The sequence below is a fragment of the Phlebotomus papatasi genome, chromosome 3 (genome assembly GCF_024763615.1).
Source record: "Phlebotomus papatasi isolate M1 chromosome 3, Ppap_2.1, whole genome shotgun sequence".
NCBI classification, from domain to species: Eukaryota; Metazoa; Arthropoda; class Insecta; order Diptera; family Psychodidae; genus Phlebotomus; species Phlebotomus papatasi.
Genome location: NC_077224.1, coordinates 45,850,401 through 45,877,095, shown reverse-complemented (window position 1 = coordinate 45,877,095; position 26,695 = coordinate 45,850,401). Strand labels below are relative to the sequence as shown.

The window sequence follows — 26,695 nt, the reverse complement described above, 5'->3', positions numbered from 1 at the left end:
AGCTAGTTTAATCTGGATAAAATATTGTAGTTTTACTTGTTTAAAATGTTTCAAGTAAATTTACAACTTTTTATTCAGATTGGTCTTGCTTACCAATGGTCTTGCTTACAATGCTGTTATCACCCCTCTGAGTCGATACCCTAGGTCTGCCAGTAGCGTTTTTCAGATGTACTCGTACCTCATTAATATAATATTTGAATATTTTATGTCTAACCTTTAGTGATTTTCTATAAAATTTGGCAATTAACGACGCAGATTCATTCCGGCAGTATCTCTGGATGATTTCCCACCTTTTCACTCCGTATAACATGCCATTTTAACCTAATTTATGAATTATCAAAAAACAGATTATTTCTTGTTATTTATTATTACACATGTATTTATCATATACAACTTTAGAAATGTCCAAACGCACCATTGAACTCTCAAATGACATAAACTCAAAATATGGTTGGTTTATTTTAAGTTAGTTGCATGTTTTTGACCCTTTTGAGTAACTTTTCAAATGAGGCAACAAACTTGATTTTTCAAAAATTATCAATTTTTGTAAAACAATAATTTTTTATATAAAATAAAATGCAATAATTTTTTCGAAATATATAAATAAGATCTACGGATAACAGGCTACTAATTTGCAAAAAGAAAAATTTTAAAAAGTAATTTTTTCTATCATTTTTTGCATCTGGTTTCCCGAACATACATGAGGCAACAAACTTTTGACACCCACTGTATCTGAGGGGAAATTCCACTTGTTAAATGGCAAATAGAACTATTCAGAGCTGTGAATTCGCAAAGTAATTGATATTTTCGCGTGTTTTCTCAGCAATATAATAGTGTACATTGAGAGGAAAAGCTCCTTCAGTAGAGATGTGTGTTGTGATTCGAAAAAATACAGTGCCGACAGAAGTTAAGTGAAAATTAGGCAATTTTTTGCATGATAAACACACAAACATTTTTTTTGCAAATCATTTTTTGTACGGAAAAATACCGTCATTTGGAGTCGCTTTTGTTACTGCATGGTAGAGTAAATTTTTGGACCGTATAAAATAACTATTATATTACTAATTCAATCTTGAGTAATGCTGTGACCAAAATTCGACGCGAATATGACTAATTTTTAAGACTCCAATTAGGAGTAAATTTTTTGACCATTTATTATCCAGTCATTTTTGAGTCAGAGTAATTTCTTGCGGATTGGGCCATAAAATACTCAAGGAATATTAAGTAAAATATTTTAATATCATAAATTTTATAAACACTCAAATACTTTGAAATTTTAAAAGAAAAAGCCTACTTAAGAAAATATTTAAACATTCATTCAATTGACAAAGAAAAACTTCGATTCTTAGATCCATAAGTAGGATCACTTTGCGTTTGTTCCTGGACCATTCCGTAAAACACTGAATTAACATCCGATTGGAGTGTATTAGGTGAGCCACTTTCCACAATTTCCCCGCCATCCATCACGAAGATTCTGTCTGTATTCTGCAGACCACTCAATCTGTGAGCTATAAAAATCACAGTACTACTCCTGAAGGCTGTTCTCAGTACCGAACGAATAGCAATCTCACTGGCAGCATTGAGATTGGCCGTTCCTTCATCAATACACACCACTTTGGAATTTTTGAGCATAGCTCTAGCCAGACTAAGCAATTGTCTCTCTCCAGCCGAAACATTACTTCCCCCGGGAGCAATATAGCCACTCAAGCCCCCAAGACCATGCACCAACGGTGCTGCCAAACACAGAGATATCGCTTTCCATATCTCCGAATCAAAGTGCCTACGCCTCGGATCCAAATTATCCCGTACCGTTCCCCCAAAGAGAAAAGGTTCCTGAGGCACAAGGGCTATCCTCTCTCGCAGCACACTGATGGGCAATGTGGCCACATCAACACAATCAATCACAATCTTTCCAATACTTAGCGGTGCCACTCTCATCACACTCGCCACAATGGAAGTCTTTCCTGCTCCTGTTCTTCCCACAATTCCCACCCTTTCGAAAGAACTCGTCTCAAAGGAGACACGCTTGAGAGCCGGTGGCAGATGATCTCGATACTTCATCACAACATTGTCAAAAGACACAACACCCTGACACGGCCACCCAAACGGCGGATCGATGCTTCCGGAAGCATTTGTCTCCCCCTCAAGTTCGCAATACTGACTCACACGTTCCACCGCGATCAATTCCTGCTCTGTCTCTGCCAGGGCATTCAGCACACCGCCCAGGAGACTAGTAATAGAGAGAGCATATGAAATAGCTAGGCCCACAAAACTCGGATTAGTTTCGTGGGCAGACGTCAGAGCAGCCAAAATTCCAGCTCCACCAACCAAAGTTGCTCCCAGGAACTGCAATCTCAATCCAAGCCATTGCTGAGCCGCTGATGCTGTTAGTTGAGCTCGGGTACTCTCCTCCACTTTCACCAGAAAATCCCGTCTAAATCGTCCAGATGCTCTCATAGCTCGGATTGTTGTCATGCCTGTGAATTTTTAAAGAATTTCAACATCTTCCTGGAACATCTCAAGTTCATAGAACTAACGCTAGGAGCGTTTTAAAAAAACGTTTTTAGGGTTTTCAGTCTTCAGAAAGCGAATTCATGAGTTCAAATGTTTTTCCCGGAGGCTGCCAAAATCCCGAATGTTCAAAATCCTTAAAGGGATAGAAGAAAGACATAGAAAATTGAGAGCTATGACCGGCTATGACACTTTTAAGAATTCGGGATTTTGACCGGGACCCGTTTTCCAATGTATTAACGACCCCCGCGCCCCCTGAACGATCTCCACGTTCCTGCAAACGACATCACATCTGGAACATATCAAGTTCATAGAACTAACGCTAGGAGCGTTTTAATAACGTTTTCATGGTTCTCAGTCTTCAGAAAAACCGAATTCATAAGTTTAAACACTGTTTTCCCATTAATGACCTCTTCAGCGACCCCTGAAAACGGCTCCCTGCAAACGATCACCTGAAGCTGAAAATGACCTGCAAACGACCCAGTACGACCCCTGAAAATGACTTCCTGTAAACGATTCCCTGTATATGATTTCCTGCAAACGACCCTCTGCGCCTCTTAAAAAGTGACCCCATTCAAACGACCCTCAGTAAAGGACACCCTGCTCACGACGCTGTGCAAAAGACCCCCTGCACATGATCCTTAGAAAATTACTCCCTGTCAACGACGCCCTGCAAACGATCTCTTGCAAACGACCCTCTGTACACGATCTCCTGCAAACGAACCTCAGCAAACGATCCCCTGAAAACGACATCCTGCAAACGACATCCTGCAAACGATCTCCTGCAAACGACCCCCTGTACACGATCTCTTGCAAACGACCCCCTGCAAACGACCCCCTGCAAACGACCTGCTGCAAATGACATCTTGCGAACGACTCTCTGCAAACGACCCCCTGTAAACGACCCTCTGTACACGATCTCCTGCAAACGAACCTCTGCAAACGATCTCTTGCAAACGACTCCCTGCAAACGACCTGCTGCAAACGACCTCCTGCAAAGAACCCTTTGTACACGATCTCCTGCAAACGACCCCCTGTGCACGATCTCTTGCAAACGACCCCCTGCAAACGACCTTCTGCAAACGACCTTCTGCAAAGAACCCTTTGTACACGATCTCCTGCAAACGACCCCCTGTGCACGATCTCTTGCAAGCGACCCCCTGCAAACGACCCCTTGTACACGATCTCGTGCAAACGATCTCTTGCAAACGATCTCCTGCAAATGACCCTCTGTAAACGACCCCCTGTACACGATCTCCTGCAAACGAATCTCTGCAACGACATCCTGCAAACGATCTCTTGCAAAAGACCCCCTGCGAACGACCCCTTGTATCCGATCTCCTGCAAACGATCCCTTGAAAACGACCCCCTGCAAACGACATTGTGCAAACGATCTCTTGCAAACGACCCTCTGCAAACGACCTCCTGTCCACGTTCTTCACGACCATCTGCGCCTCTTAAAAAACGATCTTCAACAAAGGACTCCCTATCAATGACATCCTGCAAACGAGAGTCAACAAACGACCCCCTGCACACGATCTCCTGCACACCATCCCCTGCAAACGACCCCCTGAAAATGTCTTCCTGAAAACGACCCCCTGCAAACGATCTCCTGTAAACGACTTCTTGCGCCCCCTGAAGACGACTCCCTGTGAACGATTCCTGCAAAAGATTCCCTGCAAACGATCTCCTGCAAACGATCCCTTGTAAACGACTACCGACACAAGAGCTTCTGCAAAAGGACCCCTACGTTTGTATATCCGGATCTTAAGACTATTAATTACGAAAAACGAGACTCAGCTGATCCGAAAAACTAGGAGTTGTTATCAGCGTTCCTCCTAACGATTTATTCATTACGACGATCCAACATGAACTAACTCTTAATACCAATCGTCTCTACGGTGCCCCTTCCGAAGGGGTAACGATGGTAACGATAGGAGAAATCGGCGCCGTTCTGAGAGACATCTATGATATCAAATTAAATACCAAGAGGGGGTTTAATCGTTGGGAAGAAGCTAGTGCTAACAAAGTACAAAAATTAAAATTAAAATACTTAATTAGATGTCTCTATAAAATGTTATAACCTACAACTCATCAAAAAATAAAACTTCGAGAGATCACCTAAGGGTGCTTGAATTAATAGATAGAGATTATTGAAATTTCGATGTCGAATATTTCGAAAGAGCCGGTTTCGATTTTGATGAACAGGATTCACTTCGAATGAAATTTCGGTCCAATAGGATGTAGGAGATAGCGGATGGAAAACTAGGCCTGTCTTGATTTTTTCTCTTAAATTCTTGACAACGTTTTGAGGATGGATGATCTCTTCATAAGGTTTCGAATTTAGAGGAATAATTCCGTACAGGCGGGAAGATTTGCTGCTGCACTGCATTTGGACTTGATCATAATTATACCCGTGTTCGGCGTCAGTTCACTGAATGGTGAACTCAAAGGAGAATTGTGATCAAGTCCAAGTGCAGTGCAGCAGAACATCTTTCCGCCAGTACGTGATTATTTCTTGAAATTCTAAACCTTATGAAGAGATCATCCATCATCAAAACGTTGTGAAGAATTAAAGAGAAAAATCAAGAGAGTTACATTCTTCCAACTATTATCTGATATCTTCAGCCTCATCATTGGTCTTTTTTCCGTAGTACGAACACTCGAAATCCCCATTGTCGATTTCTATGAAATTTCAGTTATACCCTTGTACGATCTTTACAACGATTGCTAATACACCCTCCAATCTCTACTGAGAACTGAACCAAACTATATCTTCTGTATTTACTAATCGATTTTGATGAACTGTTCTTTAGTTTACTTTCTGTATTCAAATTTTTGATTTCGAACGTTAAAAAAATCTTTGGCTGATCTCACACGTCGATTATAGAGGTAAATTTGCTCAATTCGATCGTTTCCGAAACCGAGTTTCGAACACTCCAAGCTTGCTTGAAGAGAGCCTCCTCAGCTACCATAAGTTTATCTGGATTTTTCATAGGTTTTTTAACAATTTACCCTTTAAAAATGTTTATCGTACTGAAAATTTTAAATGACATACCTTGCAATGTCTCCGTGAAGTGAGCGTAGAGGGGTGATAAGGCATTGCTGCTCAGACGCTTAATGTCCCGCGAAGCGTGCCGATAGCGTGACTGAAGATTCACATATACGGGACACATGGGCACAACAAGGAGTATCAGCCAGGGCAGGGCAATGAGTGTGATAATAATAGCACCAACAAGTCCAAAAAGTTGCGCTAGTAGAATGTTAAAGATGAACGGAAGTGAATCATCAATGGTGTAAGTATCTGATGAGAAGCGATTAAGAATTCGTCCGAGTGGAGTGATATCGAAGAACTGAAACTTGGTGGCAAAAACTCGCTTGAGTAATTTAGAGTGGATATGTCGAGCTGCTCTTATGCCAGCGTAGGCAAACAGGAAGGCTCGCAAGAGTGTAAAGACAGAGTTTGAAGTGGCTAAACCAGCATAAATTCCCAGAAAATATCCCAATGATGGACTTTCTGTGGAATTTGTATTTGTGACATTGTACTGTGACACCCAGTGAGCTAACCAAACATCCGACACATTGCGTGATGTTTGCATGAGCATTATTGCAATGAAGACGGTGAAAGCAACTGTGTTGGACATGGCCTTCCAGTAGGCAAAAATCACACTGGATTTTATAGTGCCATATTCTCGTGTCTCATCTAGCATTATACTGTCCACACTTTGTTTGTCTGTTTCGACATCTGACTCCAATTTGACCGTGGTAAAAACATTTTCCACACCATTTTCACAAGTGTCTTCACTTTCTTCCTCACTGAAATCCAAAAAATCATTCATGAGTTCACTCTGTGTCACATGACCACCATCTACATGGAGTATTTGATTGGCATGATGGAGGAGTGTACGATTCTCTGATACAATGATACGAGTCTTTCCGGCAAGAAGTCCCAGGATGCAGTGCTTCACAATGTGAGCTGCTACATGGGCATCCAGAGACGCCAGAACATCATCCATCAAATATATTGCCTTGTTCTGATACACCGCTCTAGCCAGAGCAACTCTGGCTCTCTGACCACCTGACAGAGTTCGTCCGCCCTCACCAACTCCAACATGATCACCACCAAGTTGCATGAAATCTTCAGTTAGAGCACAAGCCCAAACGACGTTCTTGTAGCGTTGCTCATCAAAAACCGTACCCCATAGAATATTCTCTCGGATGGTGCCTCTCTGCAACCAGGATGTCTGTGACACATACCCAAAGCCCGAATGCAGGTCCTGAATACTCACAGTGCCACTTGCACGACTCAAATCTGCCACAATTGCCGACAGTAGGGAACTCTTTCCACCACCAATTGGTCCTTCGAGGCACACCAATTCTCCCTTTCTTACCACAATTGAAACATTCTCCAACTGAAAGTCTACTATATCAGCAACAATAATTTCACTTCCATCTCTCTGACGATTGAACTCAAAGTCAAATGTTGCATTTTCAATAGACAGAACAATTGGGTGTTTCTTCTTCTCACTCTTTGCATTCTCTACCGGTGAGTAGAATTGTGTGAGATCAACATTTGGCAATGACATAAGTTCCTGTACTCTCTTCAGTGACACCCAAGCCTCAGTTAATCCATTGAGAACCCACGGGAAGGCATTCAGAGGGCTAATCAACATATTCAGAAGTGCAACACTCGTATACGTCGTGGCAGGTGTAAGGATATTTCCCGTTAAGACGGACACGCCAAATGTAAGCAAACACATAAGAATTGGTGTTGTTGCCCAAAAATAGACACATACAGCATCCAAATACTTCCTCTTGGCAAGGAATTTCACTTCTGTTCTGCGCAATTCTTCAATTTTCTCCACAAAAATATCCTCCCATGCATAAAGTTTGATTTGCTTAGCTCCCGAAAGTGCCTCCGAACATAGAGACACCCTGGCATCTTTTGCCGTCATCAGTCCTTGGGACAATTTAGCAATTTTCAGAGCTAACCATCGATTAATTGGAATGAGTGCAACAGCAAAGATAACTCCAGCTACAAATGCCACACCAACTTGCGTATACAGAAGATACAGAGTTGTGAAGAGTTGAAAAGGTATACTCCAGAAAGAGTGAAAACTAACGCAAGAATTCACAATGCGATCTGTGTCTGTTGACATGAGATTTAGTATGTCAGGTCGTGAATTTTTAAGGCCACGTGCTTCGAGAGATTTTCGATAAATTGCTGTGACTATTGCAACGCGCATTCTCATGGTCACTAGAGATATTCTCCAGTTGAAGTGAACAGTGCTGAGGGCAGCTGGAACAAGATTTGATTGTTAAGTTAGAAGATTGTCTATAACTATCGCTTGCGAATTTCACAACGTTGGACTTTCAAAAGAAGGGCTGTACTTCAAAAATATTTCGCATCATTTACCACTTTACTGGTTCATAATTGATTTGAACCTATTTATAAATCATAACCTATTGGAACCGGTTTAGTTTTATCGGAAATTCCAAGACCTTTCCAACGAACTCAAACATGACTCTTTCGGTTGAGAAATACGCTCTCTAGAGTCCTTTTAATCTTTGACCTTGAAAAACCGTTCTTAGGAATGATTCAACTGTATTTTCGTATACAGACGCAATGTCCACCTAGGTAACTTTTATAAATGGCAAAAAACATGTTAACTCTTAGTAATAATTATACGACAATGAGACACGAGGTGTTCAGTCTAAAGTCTATAATTCAACTGACTCATCAATACATATATAAGCCTCTTCACAATCCATACTATGGCAGAGCCATCTATGCTACACTCTTTCGTCTCCTTTGGGACTCTGGGTACCCGTGGAAACAACAATTTTTTTTAGACTATCTAGAATCGATAAAAATCCCATTCTTTTGGATAATTACAAACTATAAGAATGTCCAAATCTAGGATATTTCTTGCAGGATCCTAATTAACTTCTGAGCTTATATATTTTTGGTCAAAAATCGTGAATTTTCGATTTTCTGCTTCCTTGGAGATATTGTGACTTTTTTGATAGTTCTAGACCAGAATAAGGAAAAACCTGTCGGGGCCAATAAGTATGATAACTAACAATTACAGATTGCATAAATTCGAAAAACAATTTTTCTTACATTTTCAAAAAACTTGTTCAAACTTTAAGGGTACTCTCGTCCACAAAAATCTAGAGGTCAAATGTAAGGTTATCCCGCCAATGCCCGCCATTTGCTTTTTGACACCAACCTTCTCCATAGCAAAATTCCGCGGAATTTCCAGTGGAAAACTTGCGTCTAAATTGCAAAATTCGCCGGAATTTTACGCTAAAATTCTACTAAGTTTTCCATGGAATTTGGAGCCGGTAATTCCATTGGAATCATAGCTCTAGGAATTTCAAGTACGAACCACTGGAATTCCAGCGTTAAATTCCGCGGAGTTCCGTGGAACATTTATATGGAAACTCACACGTGAAACGTCCGCGGGATAAGCTGGAAAAATCGTATGGAAATTTCCACTATCTTTCCATAGGGTTTTATATGGTTTTTTCCACTTTTTTCTCGAATATCAAACAAATAAAATGGTGTTGTGACAACGTGGATAATTTCCAAACCTTCCGCAAACATTTTTAGGGATTCATGCAGAGGGGTGACATTAGCTCTGAAAAATGCGACCAGTTTTAGTGTAATTTTTTTCCTGTTTTCGTACATATTTCACAAGATATCTCCAAAACTACGTAGGTTGCCAATTTGGGGCTTTCGGTTGCCTATTCTATATTAAATTGGCTTTTATTTTGTATTAGTATTTTTTACTAATTCATTCTACATTGACAAAAAACAGCTAATAAACTCAAAAAATTTTTCGGCTCGATAGAAACTTGTGGGAAACATAGGAAATATCATGCCCCTGGATTCATGTGGAAATTATAATATAATTAATTATGCGACACTGCGTTTCGTGTAGATAATAGTGAAGTGATTACACTAAATAGGCCGCCAACCTAAAATAATACTGTTTTTATGTCATTTAATATATATTTTAGTATTTTTTTTTAATAAAATATTTTTTTTATTGCGGAAAGTGTTAATTCATAATTGCTGGTTTAGTAAAACATATTGTAATCCTCGTAATCTTTGCTATTTCTTTAATATTTGGAAGTAAAATCACGAGGTGTATGTGACAGCTTCATTTTTTCTCCATTTTATTTTGATGGAAAAATCCACATAAATTCCACGAGCATTTCCATGGCTGTATTCTATATAAGAAATCCAGCATAAATCCATTAAATTTTCCTTGGAACCTATTATGGAAAATTCCTATGGAATTTTTTAAGGAAAAATATTGGAAAATTCCGAGGAATTTTTCGTATGTTATTCCTATTCCGCTTTCTTTTGCTATGGGGAAGGTGGATAATTTCCAAACCTTCCGCAAACATTTTTAGTGACTCCTGCGACGAATTATAATTAATTATGCGACACTGCGTTTCGTGTACATAATAGTGAAGTGATTACATTAAATTTGTCGCCAACCTAAAATAAAACTGTTTTTATATCATACAATATCTTTTTTATGAAAAAGTATTTTTTTTTATAAAATAGTTTTTTATTATCTAAAGGTGGTAATTTGTTATCACTGGTTCAGTAAAACTTATTAAAATCCCCGTGATCTTTGCTATTACTTTAATATTCGTAAGTAAAATCAGGAGGTGCATGTGACAGCTTCATATTTTGTCCATTTTATTTAGGTGGAAAAATCCACATAAATTCCACGAGCATTCCATGGATATATTCCACAGAAAAAATCCAGCATAAATACATCAAATTTTCCTACAAGATACTGGTCAATAATTCTTCTTGTTTTAGTTATCAACATCGTACAGGAGTCCTTTGACACGCACAAATAGTTTACAAAATCGATAATATTGGCTTTGGGAAAATTGAAGTTTGTATCCATTGCGTTCTTTTGGGGACGAGAGTTCCCATGAGTTTTCCAATTTCCCAGAGGCGGAAAAAATTCTTTCTCTACAAAAGTATCATATTTGACCACTAAAACTTACAATAAAGTGAGTTTTACTGAAATTCGTTCGCTGGATATGTTGTGGTCCGGAAAGAGTTAATTTCTTTTATTAATGTAAAATTTTTAAATATTCTAACCATTTATTGAAGAACTCTGGCCAAAAAGTACTGTTTGTTAATGCATTTCTATTAAACAGTTGAATCTTTTTGTTTGAACTACTTTTATTTCGTGCGAAATTTGTTCTACGGCCGATTTATTCAAAAGAAAGCCCCTGGGGGTATGCAAATTTTCTCGATGCGTAATGCCATTTTGCGCGTTTTGTTTTGGTCCCGAAAATGTGCATAATCCCGGGACTAAGTGTACCTAGGTGAACATCTTTCAAAGTTAACTATTAAACAGCTCTGTAGTGAATTTCTCAACCGATATTAAATTAAGTTAAAAAGTCTTAGAATCCCAGGTAAATTTTAATCGTTACTCATCGAATTCAGGGAGTTCCGCTTTGAAAGAACTTTTCGGGACCGAAAAAAGCCCGCGAATTCACTCCAGTGCTACAGTAAAATTGCATATCTTCAGGAGATATCTTTGGAATAAGTTACGGAAACGCCGAGATGCAAACAATTATGGCGCCAGTTTTTCAGTCTACAGTAGACTCTCGCAAATTCGGCTCTTTTAAGATCGGGCTACTTTTTAATTCGGGCAGCGGTTACATTTGAAAAAAGTTTGTTGTCATTTTTTAAGTTTGATTATGATATCAAATATGCTCAAATTTGGCATGGTTTCTCTTAGTTTTGATGTGATTTTGCATTATTGAGGAAATTTCATGCAATTTACGTTATATATGAGTGTGTAAACTCAATATCTATATGCAGATGAATAAAAAATCGTTGCATTTCAAAAACCTTGTCGCCCGAATTTCTGTCTAATTCGGCTGACATTTCGGTCCCATATGCCCGAATTTGAGAGAGTCTACTGCATTTTCAGCGTTAATGGTTCATGTAATTTAAAATTTACGGCGTAAAAATTATTTGCATACATTTAGCGGTATTTCAAAACTTATTTTATAAAAGAGCTCTAATAGTGGACAATTCATATTAAATTCTCTCAATCCGTGTTCACTTAAGCCGGAACTCTCTGTATGATGTCATTTACAAAGAAATCCTAATTTATTGATTTTTAACTGAATGTTGATGTATTTTCATAAATTGACAAAGAAAATATACTTACAAATAATGGCACTGCCGAAGAGTCCAAAGGCATAGAAGAAAGGTGAAGTTTCTGATGCGTCTGAATCTTCCTTTCCGATCAGTCCTCCAAGTAGGAGTGGTCCTGCAAATCCAGAAATGTCTCCAAAGAATCTTAGGAGACCAATTGTGTAGAATTCTCGCCCAAAGGCTTTATGCAATGCCCAAAAGAGTGTTTTAGTCTGATCAATACTCTTCTGGAATTTCTCGGTTATTGCGATAATTGAGAGGCATTCGGGCAGATCAAAGAGATCTTCAACTTTTTTTAGTGCACCTTCAACTCCCTTTTCAATGAGATCATTCACCCAGTAGAACAATATTTTGGACAAACACGTGACTCCATCTTGGGCTGGACCAAGAGATGCCTCCTCAATGTTCTGCTGAAAACGCACATAGCGATTACTGAGGAGAGCCTGGCGTTCTTCCTCATCACGATTCAATCGCGTTATTACTCTGCCCTGACCCGAGGGTATGAGTGTGAGTCCGTAGGAAAATTGTAGGATCAGGGTAGGGAGACGCCAACCCCAGAGGGGCTTTCGTAGGCCCTCCTGAAGCCATGTTATGCTTAAGATGAAGGCAAAAGCCCACAGAACGGTAATTATAAGTGGTCCACGGGAATTTACACTGCCACGCTTTCGCAGAGAGAGTAAAAAGCCCAAATGGACAATCCAGGTTATGCATTCAAAGCATGCCAGGAGGATGTCAATTGGCCAAATTGTTACTCCATTGCTGACACTGAAGTATGTTCTAGCCACTGGAAGTAGCCCAAGAGCACCAACGGTAACTATTCTAGCAATTATTGTCCATTTTTGTGTTCTTGTACGTACGACAGCGTACAATTGACGGCCAAAGTGATAAGCTGAGGCCATTGAGATGAAGACTAGAAGAATTATTTGGAGGCATATTTGTTGACATTCATCCAATGTATTTGCTCCGCGTTTCTCAATGGGACACACTTCTTCCCAAATTAATTTCCACGGTGGTATTTTTGCTTCCATTTTTCTGCACTATCCGCCCACAAAGCGACTTAAATGCTAAAGATATGCAATCTATACACAAAAAAAACTGTCTATTGTGGGGGACTATGACTCACAATAAAACTGCCGACGTTGAAATTCCTTATCTTATAATTCAGTTCACTGTAGAATTGGATTTTCTTTGCATTTTTTGCAATTTTTTAATGTAACCGTCACTTTTTGAATGCTATGCGTGATTTTTTTGGAGGGAAATCAATTTAGTTCCGTGCACAGTCACGAAGAGCGCCCTAATCGGCAGGAAGTCTAAAAACATTTGACGTCGCTGAGGGCGATTTTTCTTAGAGATCTAAATTTCACAATATTTCAATAAATACCACGTGTAAATAGGTGTTTGCAAGTAAAAGAGTTCAAAAGAAAGTGATTTACTCGGTTGTCATATTGGAAAACAGGAAAAACCGACGAATTTTTAAAGAAAACACTTGAAATTGCATTGTAATATTTTTCACGCTTATGCTGTCACTATGCTTCCAATAGACACCGATACTGTCGCTAGTGTCGCTGAGGAGGATGAATTACGCGCCAAAATAATTCAAAATATCTGCAATGGAGATCGAGTTTTCTTCAAAAGTCAGCAAATTGATGATCCTGATTTGACAATGGAAGAAAAAGAGGAAATTGTGAAAGAATTATTTAGCAAGAAAGATTCTCTCTTCCTGGCTCGCTTTGGCAATCATATTGACATTGAGAATTTGGTGTATTTTGAGGAAAAACAGTACTCAGGGGATGAAGAATACATTGTGAAGCAGCACCTGGAGAGGCTCAGACGATGGCACAAGAATAAAGGCGTAGAGATAAGAAATAGAAGATATGCTGCTATGCAGAAGATGATAGCTGAAAATTCAGCATATTTCACAGAGACGGAGATGATGAATCGAGAGCCACTGTTGTATGATCAATTGATTGGACAATTTCTCAGTGAAGATGAAAAGATGACTCGTGACAACAGGGATAGCTCATCCCTAGTCAATGTCCTTCTCAATGGCATAGAGGACAGCGATTACAGTGAGAAATTGGCACAGGAGAAATATGGTCAGGAAGAGAATTCATCATCCAGTTCAGAAAATTCAGTGCCCAAGGAGAGGACTCTTTGGGGAGAATTTACAGATCATTCAGCAGCATCAACTTCCAGATCCAGTCAGAAACCCATCACGAGGACTGAGAGAGATTTGCTAAGAGAGGAATTCATGGGAATTATGTACACAAATTTTTTGCAAGGAACAGACAAGGATTTTGATTATTCGGCAGTGGATAACAATGCAGATTATGACGATGCTATTCGTTCACTTGATGAAGAAGAGAAATACTTCGATGACGATGATGACACCAATGATTCCGCAGCCAATGGAATATATGGGCAGGAAGAGGCTTCAAGTGAAGATGAACTGGACATTTATATGGAGCACTTGAACAGACATCAATCTCTTCAGGAACAATTATAAATTATTTGAAAATCTCATCAAGTCTTTTTTACATTTCACTGCACGTTCACAGGGCCGCATTAGGAGGGTTTCACATTTAAGAAATAACGGGGTCCGGTCTGGCACACCTTTCAGATCAGGAAAATTTCTTAAAGTCCAAATTCGCATCCCTTTCTTTCTCAAAAGATTTGAAAAAGTCTATCTCACTCTTTCGCACTCTTCTTCTTATTTTAAACTTCACAACAAATTCAAGCTCAATCGAATTTGAATTTAAAGTGCGAAAGAATGAGATAGACATATGGAAAGCGAGTGAGAAAGAAATGGATGTGAATTTTGATTTCATAAAATTTTCTTAAGTCTTTCCGGACCACAACATATCCAACGAACGAATTTCAGTAAAACTAACTTTATTGTAACTCTTAGTGGTCAAATATGGTACTTTTGTAGAGAAAGAATTTCTTCCGCCTCTGGGAAATTGGAAAACTCATGGGTACTCTCGTCCCCAAAAGAACACAAAGGATACAAACTTCAATTTTCCCAAAGCCAATATTATCGATTTTGTAAACTATTTGTGCGTGTCAAATGACTCCTGTACGATGTTGATCACTAAAACAAGAAGAATTATTGACCAGTATTTTGTGGGATGTCCAGGAAGTGCTAAAAAGGACACCCAGCTCCTGCTTGCCAACAGATTCCTCAAAATATTTCACACAATAACACTTTAACACACATTTCTCTCACACGATGTTATTGCAGACACATTAAGCTTTCTCAAAAGCATAAAAAACACTTCCTGGATAATCAGAATTCACCAAAATCTGGAAGAATAGGACAAACTTCCCTGAAAGCAATCTCCCTCGCTGCCAAATGTCAAAATTATCGGCCATATTGGCAAAAATGTCGCTCCCGTTTGGAATTTTGTTACAAGGTTGGTGTCAAAAAGCAAATGGCGGGCATTGGCGGGATAACCTTACATTTGACCTCTAGATTTTTGGGGACGAGAGTACCCATCAACTTTGAACAAGTTTTTTGAAAATTTAAGAAAAAATTGTTTTTCGAATTTATGTAATCTGTAATTGATAGTTATCATACTTATTGGCCCCGAGAGGTTTTTCCTTATTCGGGTCTAGAAATATGAAAAAAGTCACAATATCTGCAATGAAGCAGAAAATCGAAAATTCACGATTTTTGACCAAAAATATCTTGGCTCAGGAGTTAATTGGGATATACTGCAAAAAATATCCTAGATTTGGACATCCTTATAGTTTGTAATCATCCACAGGAATCGGATTTTTATCGATTCTAAATAGTCCAAAGAAATAATTTTTTCCATGAGTACCCAGAGTCCCAAAGGAGACGAAAGAGTTAAGGCTTTTCCTTGAAGAAAATGACGGGAAATTTTGATCAAAAACGGAATGATAATGCTGGTGTTTTAGTTACAAAAACTTTCTTTCAAAAGTTGAATTCTAATCCTATTTTGATTATTTTGAGACCTGATGTGGAAAGCTTTCTAGCTAGATATTTCATCTAGCCTGTTTCATAGCGATATTGTACATAGCTCTTGCTATTGTTCAAAAATTATCTTGATCATATTTAGCAACATCGAAATTCGATAAATTCGACGATATCGGGGATAAACAAAATCACAGAATAAAATAATTGAGAATCACAGAATACCGAATTGAATTATTAAGAGAATGACATATTTGGAATCACTAGAATCACATTGGAATTCCATGGAATAAACGGAATATGGACACAAATTCTCGATCTTGAGTAACCCCTTGGTAAGAGCTTGAATTAATTATATTTTTTATTATGTCGAAAAGAAAATAGAACAAAATCTGCTGTTTTTTTTTGTTAATTTTGGCCCACGTAACCACTTAAGTATATCTATCGAAGAATTAGAATAGGGGAGACTGGGGCAAAAAGTCACAAAACGGATATTTTATTTTTTACAAAGTACTCGAACGCCCCAGAAATTTCTAATTAGCGCAGTTTTATAGAAAATTTACCGCTCTACAACTTTGTGAAAGTCATTTTCCTCTATTTTGTAAGCAAATAAGGTAAAGTACCCTTACTCGACCGGGTTCCTCTATTCGACCGGTGGGTCAATTTTTAAATATTTGATGGTGAATTTCATCAATTTCTATGAATTTATCACTGATTCGTATTATTTAAAAAATAATTGACCTATTAATGTTAGATCATACACAAAATATTATAGGAAATATAATTAAATTGAATAAATAAATCTACCGGTCGAATAGAGGAACCGGTCGAATAAAGGGTACTTTACCTTACGTTTATCGAGCCGTTTTCTAAAAGGTAATTTTGTGGCCATTCTCAAAAATGCTGGGGCAAATAGTATCAGGCATTGGATATTATCATATTTTAATTCGCTTTGTTACGGGATTCCGTAAATTTAAAAAAAATACCTAGATAACATATTTTCATAGGTAATTTATTCCTCTACACCTTTGTAAAACACAATTTTTTTAATAACTGAACGATAAAAACGATTTTCAAGCTATTTTAGAAAAAAAAAATGCAGAAAAGACTGCAAATCGTTTGACCAATGCAAACAACAAGCGGCGACACATGGCATTTACGTTTTTTTGCCGTGAGACATCAGAAATTGTTACGGTTTTTCTTACTTTTTGCTCCATAGCTTTTGTTACTTTTTACCCCAAGTGGTCGTTTTTAATAAAAAGATTTCTTGGTAGAAGAATCTTTGTAAAATTCTAAAATAGATAGCGGCTTCGTATTCAAAGAATCCAAGTCATTTAGGAAATAATCATCAGTGCACAAATTTTGAATAATAAGTAGGTAATAATTGATATATTCTTCAAGGAAAATATTTTAAAAATAGGGCTAAAAATTTTGATATTTTTTTATTTTCTATATTCCTTGTTCGAATTCGAAGAAACATACAACATCGAAGAAGGTTTATGGAAGCTATTTGTGGTAAAAATTTTAAACCGCTATCTTATTTATCTTGGAAGATATTGAATTTTGAAATTTTCGATTTGTGACTTTTTGCCCCAGTCTCCCCTAATATATTTTATTTTTAAAATTTGTCTTTTTGAATTTTTTTTCTTTGTTTTACCTCGTTCACTTACATTCAAGTGAAGTGGGACAGAAATAGACTAACCAAAATAGATCAATCAAAAATTTTGATGAATGCCCTACCTATAACTTCTGATGCCCTACAAGAAGATTAATGAAGGCCTTGGTCAAAATTTAAAATCTAAGATTTTTTGTAGTTTCTCCATGAAAAAAATTCAAATTGACTCAGAAATAGTAAAAGGGGAGAAAATCAGAAAAATAATTCAACCCAAGTAGGCTTGGAAAAAGTAATTTATTTTACTTAAAACTTCCAACTATTACCTTGCACGACCACGAGCTCGTGCAAAGCCTCCTCTACCACGGCCCCGGATAACTTTTCCCCCATTCGCTGGCGGACTCTTAGGCCTCAGGGCTTCAATGCGATCGGTGCATCCGGTCGTGGTATTGTCGGCGAAGTAGCTGGCATAGAGTTCACTGTTAAAATTGGAATTTGTCAGCTCTGGTCCAATTGTCAGCCATCCCGGACGAATATTTGCATCTCGTCCAAAGATATGCAGACGTCGTCGCCCAAGGCAGAAGTGCTCGATAATGTGGAATATTTCTATTGGTTTCTCAAAGCTACCAAAGCCCTCCTCCTCTGAAATTATCAAATCAATGTCCACATTGGCATGGATAAAATCTCCATCGGTAGATCTTCTAACTGTTCCCTTGATTCCCATCAGACAGTGCTCCTTTGTGCGCTGAAAAACTGCCTTGGATTCGAGGATCTTTGAGTGACCCGGATTGTTGATATTCGTGCGTATCCATGAGATATCTTCGCATCTCCGGAAGCCCCATTTTCGCAGACAATTGCGTCCCATGTCCAAGCCTTCGGAACTTCCACACCAGAGAAAGACAAAACTCCGATGAGCAGCCAATTCACCAATTTCTAGGTCAATTATCTCTTCCCATGACCAGAAAGATCGGCTCGTTCCACCAGCCACTCCTGCACCACCTTTTGCGTACTCCTCCAGGGGCGGCTCAATCAGAATCACATCGAACTTTGTGCCCAGACTCTTTAGGTCCAGCACTTTCATGTCTGCCTGTAAATACATGGGCGGAGTGGCAGTCTCTGCGATTAATTCATCTTTCAGTCTGATCAATTCCCTCAGCTTCGGGTACTCCTCGAATCTGTCCGCTAGACCAACATCACGGATAAAATTCTGCGGTCTATGGCCAGTGTCCACGAAATGCTGACAGTAGTCATTGTGTGGATTGGATGATTGTGTTCCCTGGAAATGCAGAAATCCCTCAAGAAAAAATATCCAAACACTTCTTCCGGACGGCCTTACCTTCAGAAAAGTGGATGAATCACGGTAGAATAAATTTTCCGTGTGTGACTTTTTCATTGTGGGCGTTTTCTCATCATCATCCCGAACACTTTTTGGTGAAGAAGTCTCCTCGACTTCAGCCGTTCCCAGGATATACTTCAAATCCTCCACACTAGACACCCCCAGCTGACCAAAAAGTTAGGTTAGTTGCATATTTTACTCAATATCTCTGTCAAATTTAAAGTTTTATTAGATTTTCCACACTCACCGTCTGTGCCAAGAGACGCTTTCGCTTTTTTGATCTTTCTTTTACACTTTTCAGAAGATCTCCCATAATTTTCACAATAAAATCTTGCAAAACAAAAATATATTCAGCAAAAACAACACCGCAAACTGAAACTCTGGCAGTTCACCACTTTGCATGATGTCGCTGCAATCGATAGAGAGAAAGCACTTTGAATTTATATTTCAAAATAACCGTTTCTTCCAACGAATGATATATATTTTTTAATTTTTTTTATTAAATTTACAATTCAAATTCATTATAATATTGTATTCATTATAAAAAATTGCGTAAATATAAAAAATAGTCAATTTTGTAACACAATTCAAGTTGCAAATTCACCAAGTGATTCGGATTATTTAAGAAAATCTTTGAAATATTTAGCAAAATGTTGAAAATTCCCTTTAAGGATCGATGAAGATGTAATCAAAATTGTAGTGAGAAAAGATTTCATCATTGAGAATGCTCTTCAATTCAGTCTGGAAGGCCTTTGTGTTTGTAGCAAGAAAGCCACTGTCGGGATTCTTCTAAAATTGAAAAAAAGAAAATACTTTATCATTATTATTATTAGGGGAGACCAGGGCAGAATTAGCCAGCAAATGAAATTTTTCTTTGCTCATATTTTAAGAAATAGTTGAAGAAATTGCGCTTGTTGAGAAACAAGCGCCTGGCAAGTTGGCCTTTTTATATGGAGCTATTTGAAGCCAATTCCTAAATTGATCTCGGACTCAGCTCACAGTGCTTCAAGGAAAAATTTATTTCAACAAAAATTTAGTAAATTTATCCCTCCATACGGAAAGGTATCTTATAATACGGAAAAACTTCTCATTTTCAAAATATTTAACATAACGATCACGAGTGCAGAAAAATTCCTATACGCATTATTTCGCTCCTTGGAAATTATAAGGGGTCAACTCACTTTTTTGCGATTTTGCGATTTTGAAATTCTAATGCACTTAGAAAGACAATTTAATAAATTTTCAGATGATATAAGTCATTAAATTTCGTTATTAGAAAAGTTTTTCAAAATTTTAATCTTTTTGACTTGCATAATTTTGTTTGAAGTAAAGGGGCACAAAATATATTCATCGTTCAAATTTTTATGAAACAGGGGACTAACTCAAGCAAGTTGATCCCTTGTCATTCTAATTTCAGCAAAATTTGCACATCATTTAGAACGACAAGGAGCTAACTCATTAAAAAACATATTTTGAAAGGTAAAAATATAAAAGTTTCGATGTTTATATTAGTAACTTTACTAGCTCTTAAACACTAAAAATAATAAATTTTTCATACTAATTAATGTTCAGAATTTTCTGTACCCTTCAACAATAAGAACAATGAATAAACTGATTAAACCGATTTTACACTAAGAAAAATAAACTTTACTTAGTTTAGGGTGGATTAACTTTAAAACTAAACGAGAAAAATATCCCATAATAAGCTAGGAGTGTCTCATAGTACGAAATTCTTGTCAATTGTCCTAAGAAACGCTTAACGAAACCCGAGAAATTTATAATTGGCTTTGAAATACACAAAAATAGCTTCGTGAAATTTGAGAACATTTAAAAATTGTTTTGGAAAAGTCGAGGAACTCAATATAATTATTTCGTTAAACTCGAAAAAAATCAAAATTTCGCTTTTTGGAACCCAAGGAACCCAAAAAATGCTCCCTGAAATTCGAAAAAAATGCTTAACAAAACCCGAGAAATTCAAATATTACTTCGCGAAATTTATGAAATTCTAGAATTTCTTTGCGAAATTCGAGAAATTCAAAAAAATTCTCCGTTAAATTCAAAAATACCAGAAGAAATTTCAATCTAATTGCTTCGTTAAACTGGAGAAATGCAAAAATTGTTTTGCAAAGAACAAGAGGTGGCAGAGCGTCCCAAACTTTGCGAAGTGTTCGAACTTGTGACTTAGATGCTATTCTTTAAAAATACTTTCGCATCATTTACCGTTTACGGTCAACCGATTTGAACCGATTCCCAAATCACTCAAAACAAAAAAAAATACCTTAGGAGTCATATAATTCGGTTAAAAATTAGTTATCGATTATAAACAGGTTCATAACTAATTGGTATAGCTTCAAGCTTGTCAAGAATTCCAAGACCCTTCCAACAAACTCAAACACGACTCCATTCGGTTTCTAAATGCGCTTTCTAAAGCATTTTTAACCTTTCACCTTGAAAACCGTTATTAGGTATGATTCAACGATATTTTCGTATCCAGACCAAATGTCCTCCTGATTACTTCTAATATATATATATTATCCAAAAAGGGGTGGCAGGTGGCATAGCGTCCTAGGCTTTGTAAAGTGCTCGAACACGTGACTTAGATGCTTTATCTTAAAAACACTTTCACATTGTTTACTGTTTACCGGTTTTCAACCAATTTGAACCCTAAGTCACTCAAAAAATCCCACAAAATAGTTTTAAGAGTAACAAATTTTTTTTTCGGGCAAAAATTTATTAACGATTCTTTATCGGATCACAACCGATTTAAACGGATTTATAAATCGGTTTAAATCGATTTGTGAATAATAAATCAATTCATTACCGGTTCAGAACCGATTGGAACCGAATCACTTTTATCGGAAACTCCAAGACCTTTCCAACGAGCCCAGGCATGACTCCATTCGGATGCGAAAAACGCTCTCTAGAGCCTTTTCTACATTTAACGTTGAAAAACCGTTGATAGGAATGATTCAACGGTATATTCGTATAAGGACGAAATGTCCAGCTGGGTTATTTCTAAAAAATATCGAGTAATCGCAAAAAACATGGTTTTGGAGGATATATGAAGAGGTGAGAGGAAAATGAATTTTCGCGAAGCAAATTTTATGTTTCTAAATTTCTAGGTTTCTAGGTAAAGAATGAGATAGATATATGCAAAACGCGTAGGGAAGAAAGGGATTCCAATTTCAGCTTCATAAAATTTTCCTGATGGTGTGCCGGAGCCTTAATAAACAATATTTTTCTACATTTTTGGTTTTTGGAAACTAATAAGAAATCATTAAATTGAATTTTCTATTTGAACTTGTTTGAAATCTTCTCAAAACTTAGATGTAGGGGGAAGTAGGACACTTGTAAATGGGATTTTTCTCCTAAACGGAACTGAGTGATATCATAGGGTCGAATGAACACTTCTTCGACAGGGAATCACTATTGACACTTTTGTCAAAATGTTGAAATTTATTTAATATATCTAATAAAATCTAAAGTAGTATGGCGTTTTTTCATTAATCTACGTTTTTCGATAAGGATAAGTGTTCAAATTTCGTATTCCAAATGATACAGTGTAGTGTCCATTAAAGTGTCAATAGGTGTTCCTTTCACCCTAATGTAATTTAGTTTCTCAATCTGTTTGTGTAGCTAAATTGTATCATGATAAGGCTCAATTTTATTTAAAAATAGCTGAAAAATCTCATTTTCAAAGCTGCCCCTCAACTGGAAACTGGAATAAACGGAATTAACAATCTTACCTTAATGTATGATTTTGCATCATAAATAATAGCTCCGAGATCCTTAACAACAGCCGACAAAGTTGGATAGGAACGCTTTTCAATTGAAATCATAATTGATTTCATATCTTTACAGGTGAATGCCGTTGCTACATAATCTGGCACCTGTAAATAATTAAAGATTGAGCTACCCAGCCCCGTGAATAGTGCATATAAGTAATCTTTACGTAGTTCTTGGTGAAGTGTTTATTGAAGAAAAGCGAAGCATCCTTCATCTCATACAATTTGGACAGTAATATCCAGATGAGTGTATCTTCAGGATTAACTTGCTCACTTCCGTATTTCTCTCGAAGAAATGCAAGATACTTCTCAGGACTTTCTGGCTGATTATCAGGTGAGTGCTTTGTTGCAAGTTTCACTGGACTTTCTGCAGAAACACCAGGTGATTTTTTCTGCGGAAAGATACTTTGCTCCCATTGCAGCAATTGTTGAGAATCTATTTGGAGATTTGAATTTGTCGTCTGCAGAGGATTGTATATCCCTGTACGAATATATCCTCCATCTCGGATAGTCTCAACTTTGGTCTCACTGCAAAAGTCTGAAGAGAATTTTACAGGAGACACTTGAGTGAAGTCATCAAAGAAGTCATCATCTTTTGATTCATCCGAAATATCACTATTTTTCTTCCTCCCGATATCCTTATCTTCCTTTCGTCCATTCGACCCAAGACGATTCTTCTGGCTCTGCACCAAATTATCCAGCTTCTCGAAGGACTCAGTTAGATTCTCAAGGAAATCCAAAGTGGCTTCTTGCCATTTCATAAAACTCTCATCAAATCCCTCTGAGCACGATTGCTTGACCTTCTTGAGACCCGGTGGAATGTCATACATATAGCCTTTTACAATGATCCACGCATTGACGATGCGTGTGAATGTAAAGATCATATCCTTGACAGCCCATGCGAGACCTTGGGAATTTATATTGGCCAGAACACTGTCCTGGCGCGAGAGATCTTGCTTAAGGCGTGCACAGAGGCTGTCGATTTTCTTAAAGCATGGTCGATTTTTGTGATTATGCACAATTTTCTCAGCAATTTCGCATCCCCTGAGTGCTGTCCTGGTGAAATTGGCACTATCTGGACCAGAAATTGGCCTACTGCGCCAAGATCCTGCATCTCCCTTCACGTTTAACACTAATCCCCCATCTCCGTTCCTGTAGCAGGAACAATCTTTATTATAATTCAAGTAGGCGGGAAGTGGGGCAGCTTTGAAAATGTGAATATCATAATGTAATTTCGTCAGTTAAATCAACATTTGTCGTAACTTCCTTTTGACAACTTTTCAGTACGAAATTTTCAGTTCAGCTTTATTTTTCTTAAAAATGAGCCCCGAATGCAATACTTTTGAGTCAAAATAATAAAACTGGCACTAATAAACTGTAAGTTAACTCGAAAAAATCTTTATAAAATGATTTATAACTCTTTCGTCTCCTTTGAGACTCTGGGTACCCATGGAAAAAAGATTTTTTTTGGACTATTTAGAATCGATATAAATCAGATTCTTGTGGATGATTACAAACTATAAGGATGTCCAAATCTAGGATATTTTTTGCAGTATCCCAATTAATTCCTGAGCCAAGATATTTTCGGTCAAAAATCGTGAATTTTCGATTTTCTACTTCCTTGCAGATATTGTGACTTTTTTCGTATTTCTAGACCAGAATAAGGAAAAACCTGTCGGGGCCAATAAGTATGATAACTAACAATTACAGATTGCATAAATTCGAAAAACAATTTTTTCTTAAATTTTCAAAAAACTTGTTCAAACTTTATGGGTACACTCGTCCCCAAAAATCTAGAGGTCAAATGTAAGGTTATCCCGCCAATGCCCGCCATTTGCTTTTTGACACCAACCTTGTAACAAAATTCCAAGCGGGAGCGACATTTTTGCCAATATGGCCGATAATTTTGACATTTGACAGCGCGGAAGATTTCTTTCAGGGAAGTTTTTCCTATTCTTCCTTATTTTGGTGAATTCTGATTGTCCAGGAAGTGTCTTTTATGCTTTTGAGAAAGCTTAATGTGTCTACAATAACATCGTATTGAAAGAAATGTGTGTTAAAGTGTTATTGTGTGAAATATTTTGAGGTATCTTTTGGCAAGCAGGAATTTGGTGTCTTCTTGACCATTTCCTGGACATCCCAGATGATACTGGTCAATAATTCTTCTTGTTTTAGTGATCAACATCGTACAGGAGTCATTTGACACGCACAAATAGTTTACAAAATCGATAATATTGGCTTTGGGAAAATTGAAGTTTGTATCCTTTGTGTTCTTTTGGGGACGAGAGTACCCATAAGTTTTCCAATTTCCCAGAGGCGGAAGAAATTCTTTCTCTACAAAAGTACCATATTTGACCACTAAGAGTTACAATAAAGTGAGTTTTACTAAAATTCGTTCGCTGGATATGTTTTGGTCCAGAAAGAGTTAAAACTATAACTGCTGGACAGCGCGAGGCGTCTGTGAAATTTACAGAACCTCTTTTTGGTTGGACGTCCAGGAAGTTCTTGGTAATTAGCGTTCCTCAACTGTTACCCGGACATAAAGGACGGATTAGCATAACCATCCAATGTGCAAGTATACGCAGAAAACCCTCAACATTTGATTTTCTACATATCTCGTATAATATCTTGTCATTAATATCACTATGTCCAACTTTCCAAAAAATTTTGTCCCGCTTTCCAAAATTTTGTCCATCTTTTCAAAATTTGTTGCTTTTTAATTTGATGGAATACAGTTCTGTCTCTCTATATGCACACTCTCTATGTGCACAACTTTTGTGTCGGTTGCATTCGAAATCAATTTGTTTACATTTTGACAAAGTAATAAAGAAAATTATTTTCTTGGTAACTAATTTTTCTTGTTTTTAATTTTCTTAATTTTATTTTTTCTGTCTCATATTATAGTTAAAATAACACGGGAAATTCTAGAACAATAAAAATATAATAATTTATTAAAAGAAGGGGAAAAACCGTTGGGAATTTCAAAAAAAGTTGTGCATATTCAGAGAGAGAACTGTCAAAAAAAGTACCCAAACTGTGCATATAGAGAGACAGCACTGTATTCCAATTAATTGGTTGAAATGTCTATTAAAAACTGTTAAGATTTTGTTAGAATATTTCACAACCAATCTCATGATGCAATGAAAATGAAAAATATATATATTTATTCGGCTTAAAAATGCATTTGAAATTGAACTTTTTCTTAAGTGTCTCCCTTTCCACAATCCAACCTAGCTTGTAAAAAAATAAAATATCCGTTTTGTGACTTTTTGCCCCAGTCTCCCCTATATATCTCAAAATCGCAAAAAATGAAGTTACGATAAATGCTGATTTAACTGACGATTTAGCTTCTCGATCTGTTTGTGCAGCTAAATTATATCATGATAGGGCTCAATTTTGTTTAAAAATGGCTAAAAAAAATCTCAATTTCAAGGCTGCGCCACTTTCAAAGCTGCCCCACTTCCCCCTAGAGAGAAAATTATGCAGAAAATTCAGGATGCAGCAATTAAATTTGCAGAGAATTAAAAATTTTCTTATAACAAATCCAACGCTTAAATATTTCAGAGACTTTGCATGTTCACAAGGATTTTAGCTTATCTTATTCAATGTAATTCAGTTGAATTTGATAAAAATCTATGCATACATATAATCGGGAAAAAAGGTCAAAGTTAATTATGGAACGTTTTGGCGGGAAAATTGAGGTTATGGTAGAACTGCGCGGGCTTCAATTGCTGCTCCCCTGTAAATCTTAAGTCATGCTCACACTGTGCCTCCGGAAGCTCCATCGTTGGCGTGTTTGTAGAAGAGGGGCAGGGTTATAGCGAGGGGTGCTATGGTAGGAACGGGCGAGGGGGTCAATGGAATAAAATTTTGTGTGGCAAATTGCGTGTAGGGCACAATTGATGGGAAGTCATTGGCAGAAGAGGAATTCTTTCGGTCCGATGACTGGGAGTTCATCTTGATGATTATTTCTCCAGTTTACTGCAATTAAATGCAAATGAGCGATGATTCAGCAATTTAAGTGCATGCCCCCGGCAGGAAATAGGCAACGAACGTGTGGGTGGATTGGAGGCAATTCTAGCACGTGGTTGCTACTTTTCTCATGTATCAACAGCCAAAGTACATCAATATTATCTCTCCTCTAGACCTAGATTATCAAAATTTACACCTTACCTCTGAAAATTGGCCAAAATCTCGTGCAAAGGTGAGAAAATGCACGGCGTCGCTTTCAGTGAAAAAAACAATTGAAAAGTGTCAATGCGAATTTTCGCAGCCTACTTTTCCAGAGGGCAAAAGGATTTTG

At 37.4% G+C, this 26,695-nt stretch overlaps 4 protein-coding genes across 5 annotated transcripts; 1 reads left to right on the top strand and 3 right to left on the bottom strand.

Annotated features, from left to right (window-relative positions):
* Nucleotides 1–1,218: 1,218 nt before the first annotated feature.
* Nucleotides 1,219–13,010, bottom strand: LOC129807969 (ATP-binding cassette sub-family C member 10). Of its 2 annotated transcripts, XM_055857595.1 has the most exons (4): nucleotides 12,846–13,010; nucleotides 11,736–12,786; nucleotides 5,570–7,810; nucleotides 1,219–2,477 (listed from the first exon to the last, which is right to left on the bottom strand). In XM_055857595.1, the coding sequence occupies exons 2-4, from the start codon at nucleotides 12,748–12,750 to the stop codon at nucleotides 1,315–1,317; spliced, it is 4,419 nt and encodes a 1,472-aa protein (XP_055713570.1). In that variant the 5' UTR covers nucleotides 12,751–12,786; nucleotides 12,846–13,010; the 3' UTR covers nucleotides 1,219–1,314. The 2 variants fall into 2 exon arrangements, with proteins under 2 accessions (XP_055713570.1, XP_055713569.1); XM_055857594.1 differs by having other exon boundaries at nucleotides 11,736–13,010.
* Nucleotides 13,011–13,249: 239 nt separating this feature from the next.
* On the top strand, nucleotides 13,250–14,245 carry LOC129807973 (coiled-coil domain-containing protein 97). Its single transcript, XM_055857601.1, has one exon. It carries the CDS (start codon nucleotides 13,251–13,253, stop codon nucleotides 14,226–14,228), a length of 978 nt encoding a protein of 325 aa, XP_055713576.1. The 5' UTR covers nucleotide 13,250; the 3' UTR covers nucleotides 14,229–14,245.
* A 3,304-nt stretch (nucleotides 14,246–17,549) lies between these two features.
* LOC129807972 (N6-adenosine-methyltransferase non-catalytic subunit) lies at nucleotides 17,550–18,983 on the bottom strand. The gene is made up of 3 exons (XM_055857599.1): nucleotides 18,855–18,983; nucleotides 18,608–18,772; nucleotides 17,550–18,547 (listed from the first exon to the last, which is right to left on the bottom strand). Exons 1-3 carry the CDS (start codon nucleotides 18,918–18,920, stop codon nucleotides 17,594–17,596), a joined length of 1,185 nt encoding a protein of 394 aa, XP_055713574.1. The 5' UTR covers nucleotides 18,921–18,983; the 3' UTR covers nucleotides 17,550–17,593.
* A 69-nt stretch (nucleotides 18,984–19,052) lies between these two features.
* On the bottom strand, nucleotides 19,053–26,686 carry LOC129807971 (protein mitoshell). The gene is made up of 5 exons (XM_055857598.1): nucleotides 26,566–26,686; nucleotides 26,156–26,373; nucleotides 22,560–23,544; nucleotides 22,354–22,497; nucleotides 19,053–19,396 (listed from the first exon to the last, which is right to left on the bottom strand). The coding sequence occupies exons 2-5, from the start codon at nucleotides 26,347–26,349 to the stop codon at nucleotides 19,274–19,276; spliced, it is 1,446 nt and encodes a 481-aa protein (XP_055713573.1). The 5' UTR covers nucleotides 26,350–26,373; nucleotides 26,566–26,686; the 3' UTR covers nucleotides 19,053–19,273.
* Nucleotides 26,687–26,695: the final 9 nt, after the last annotated feature.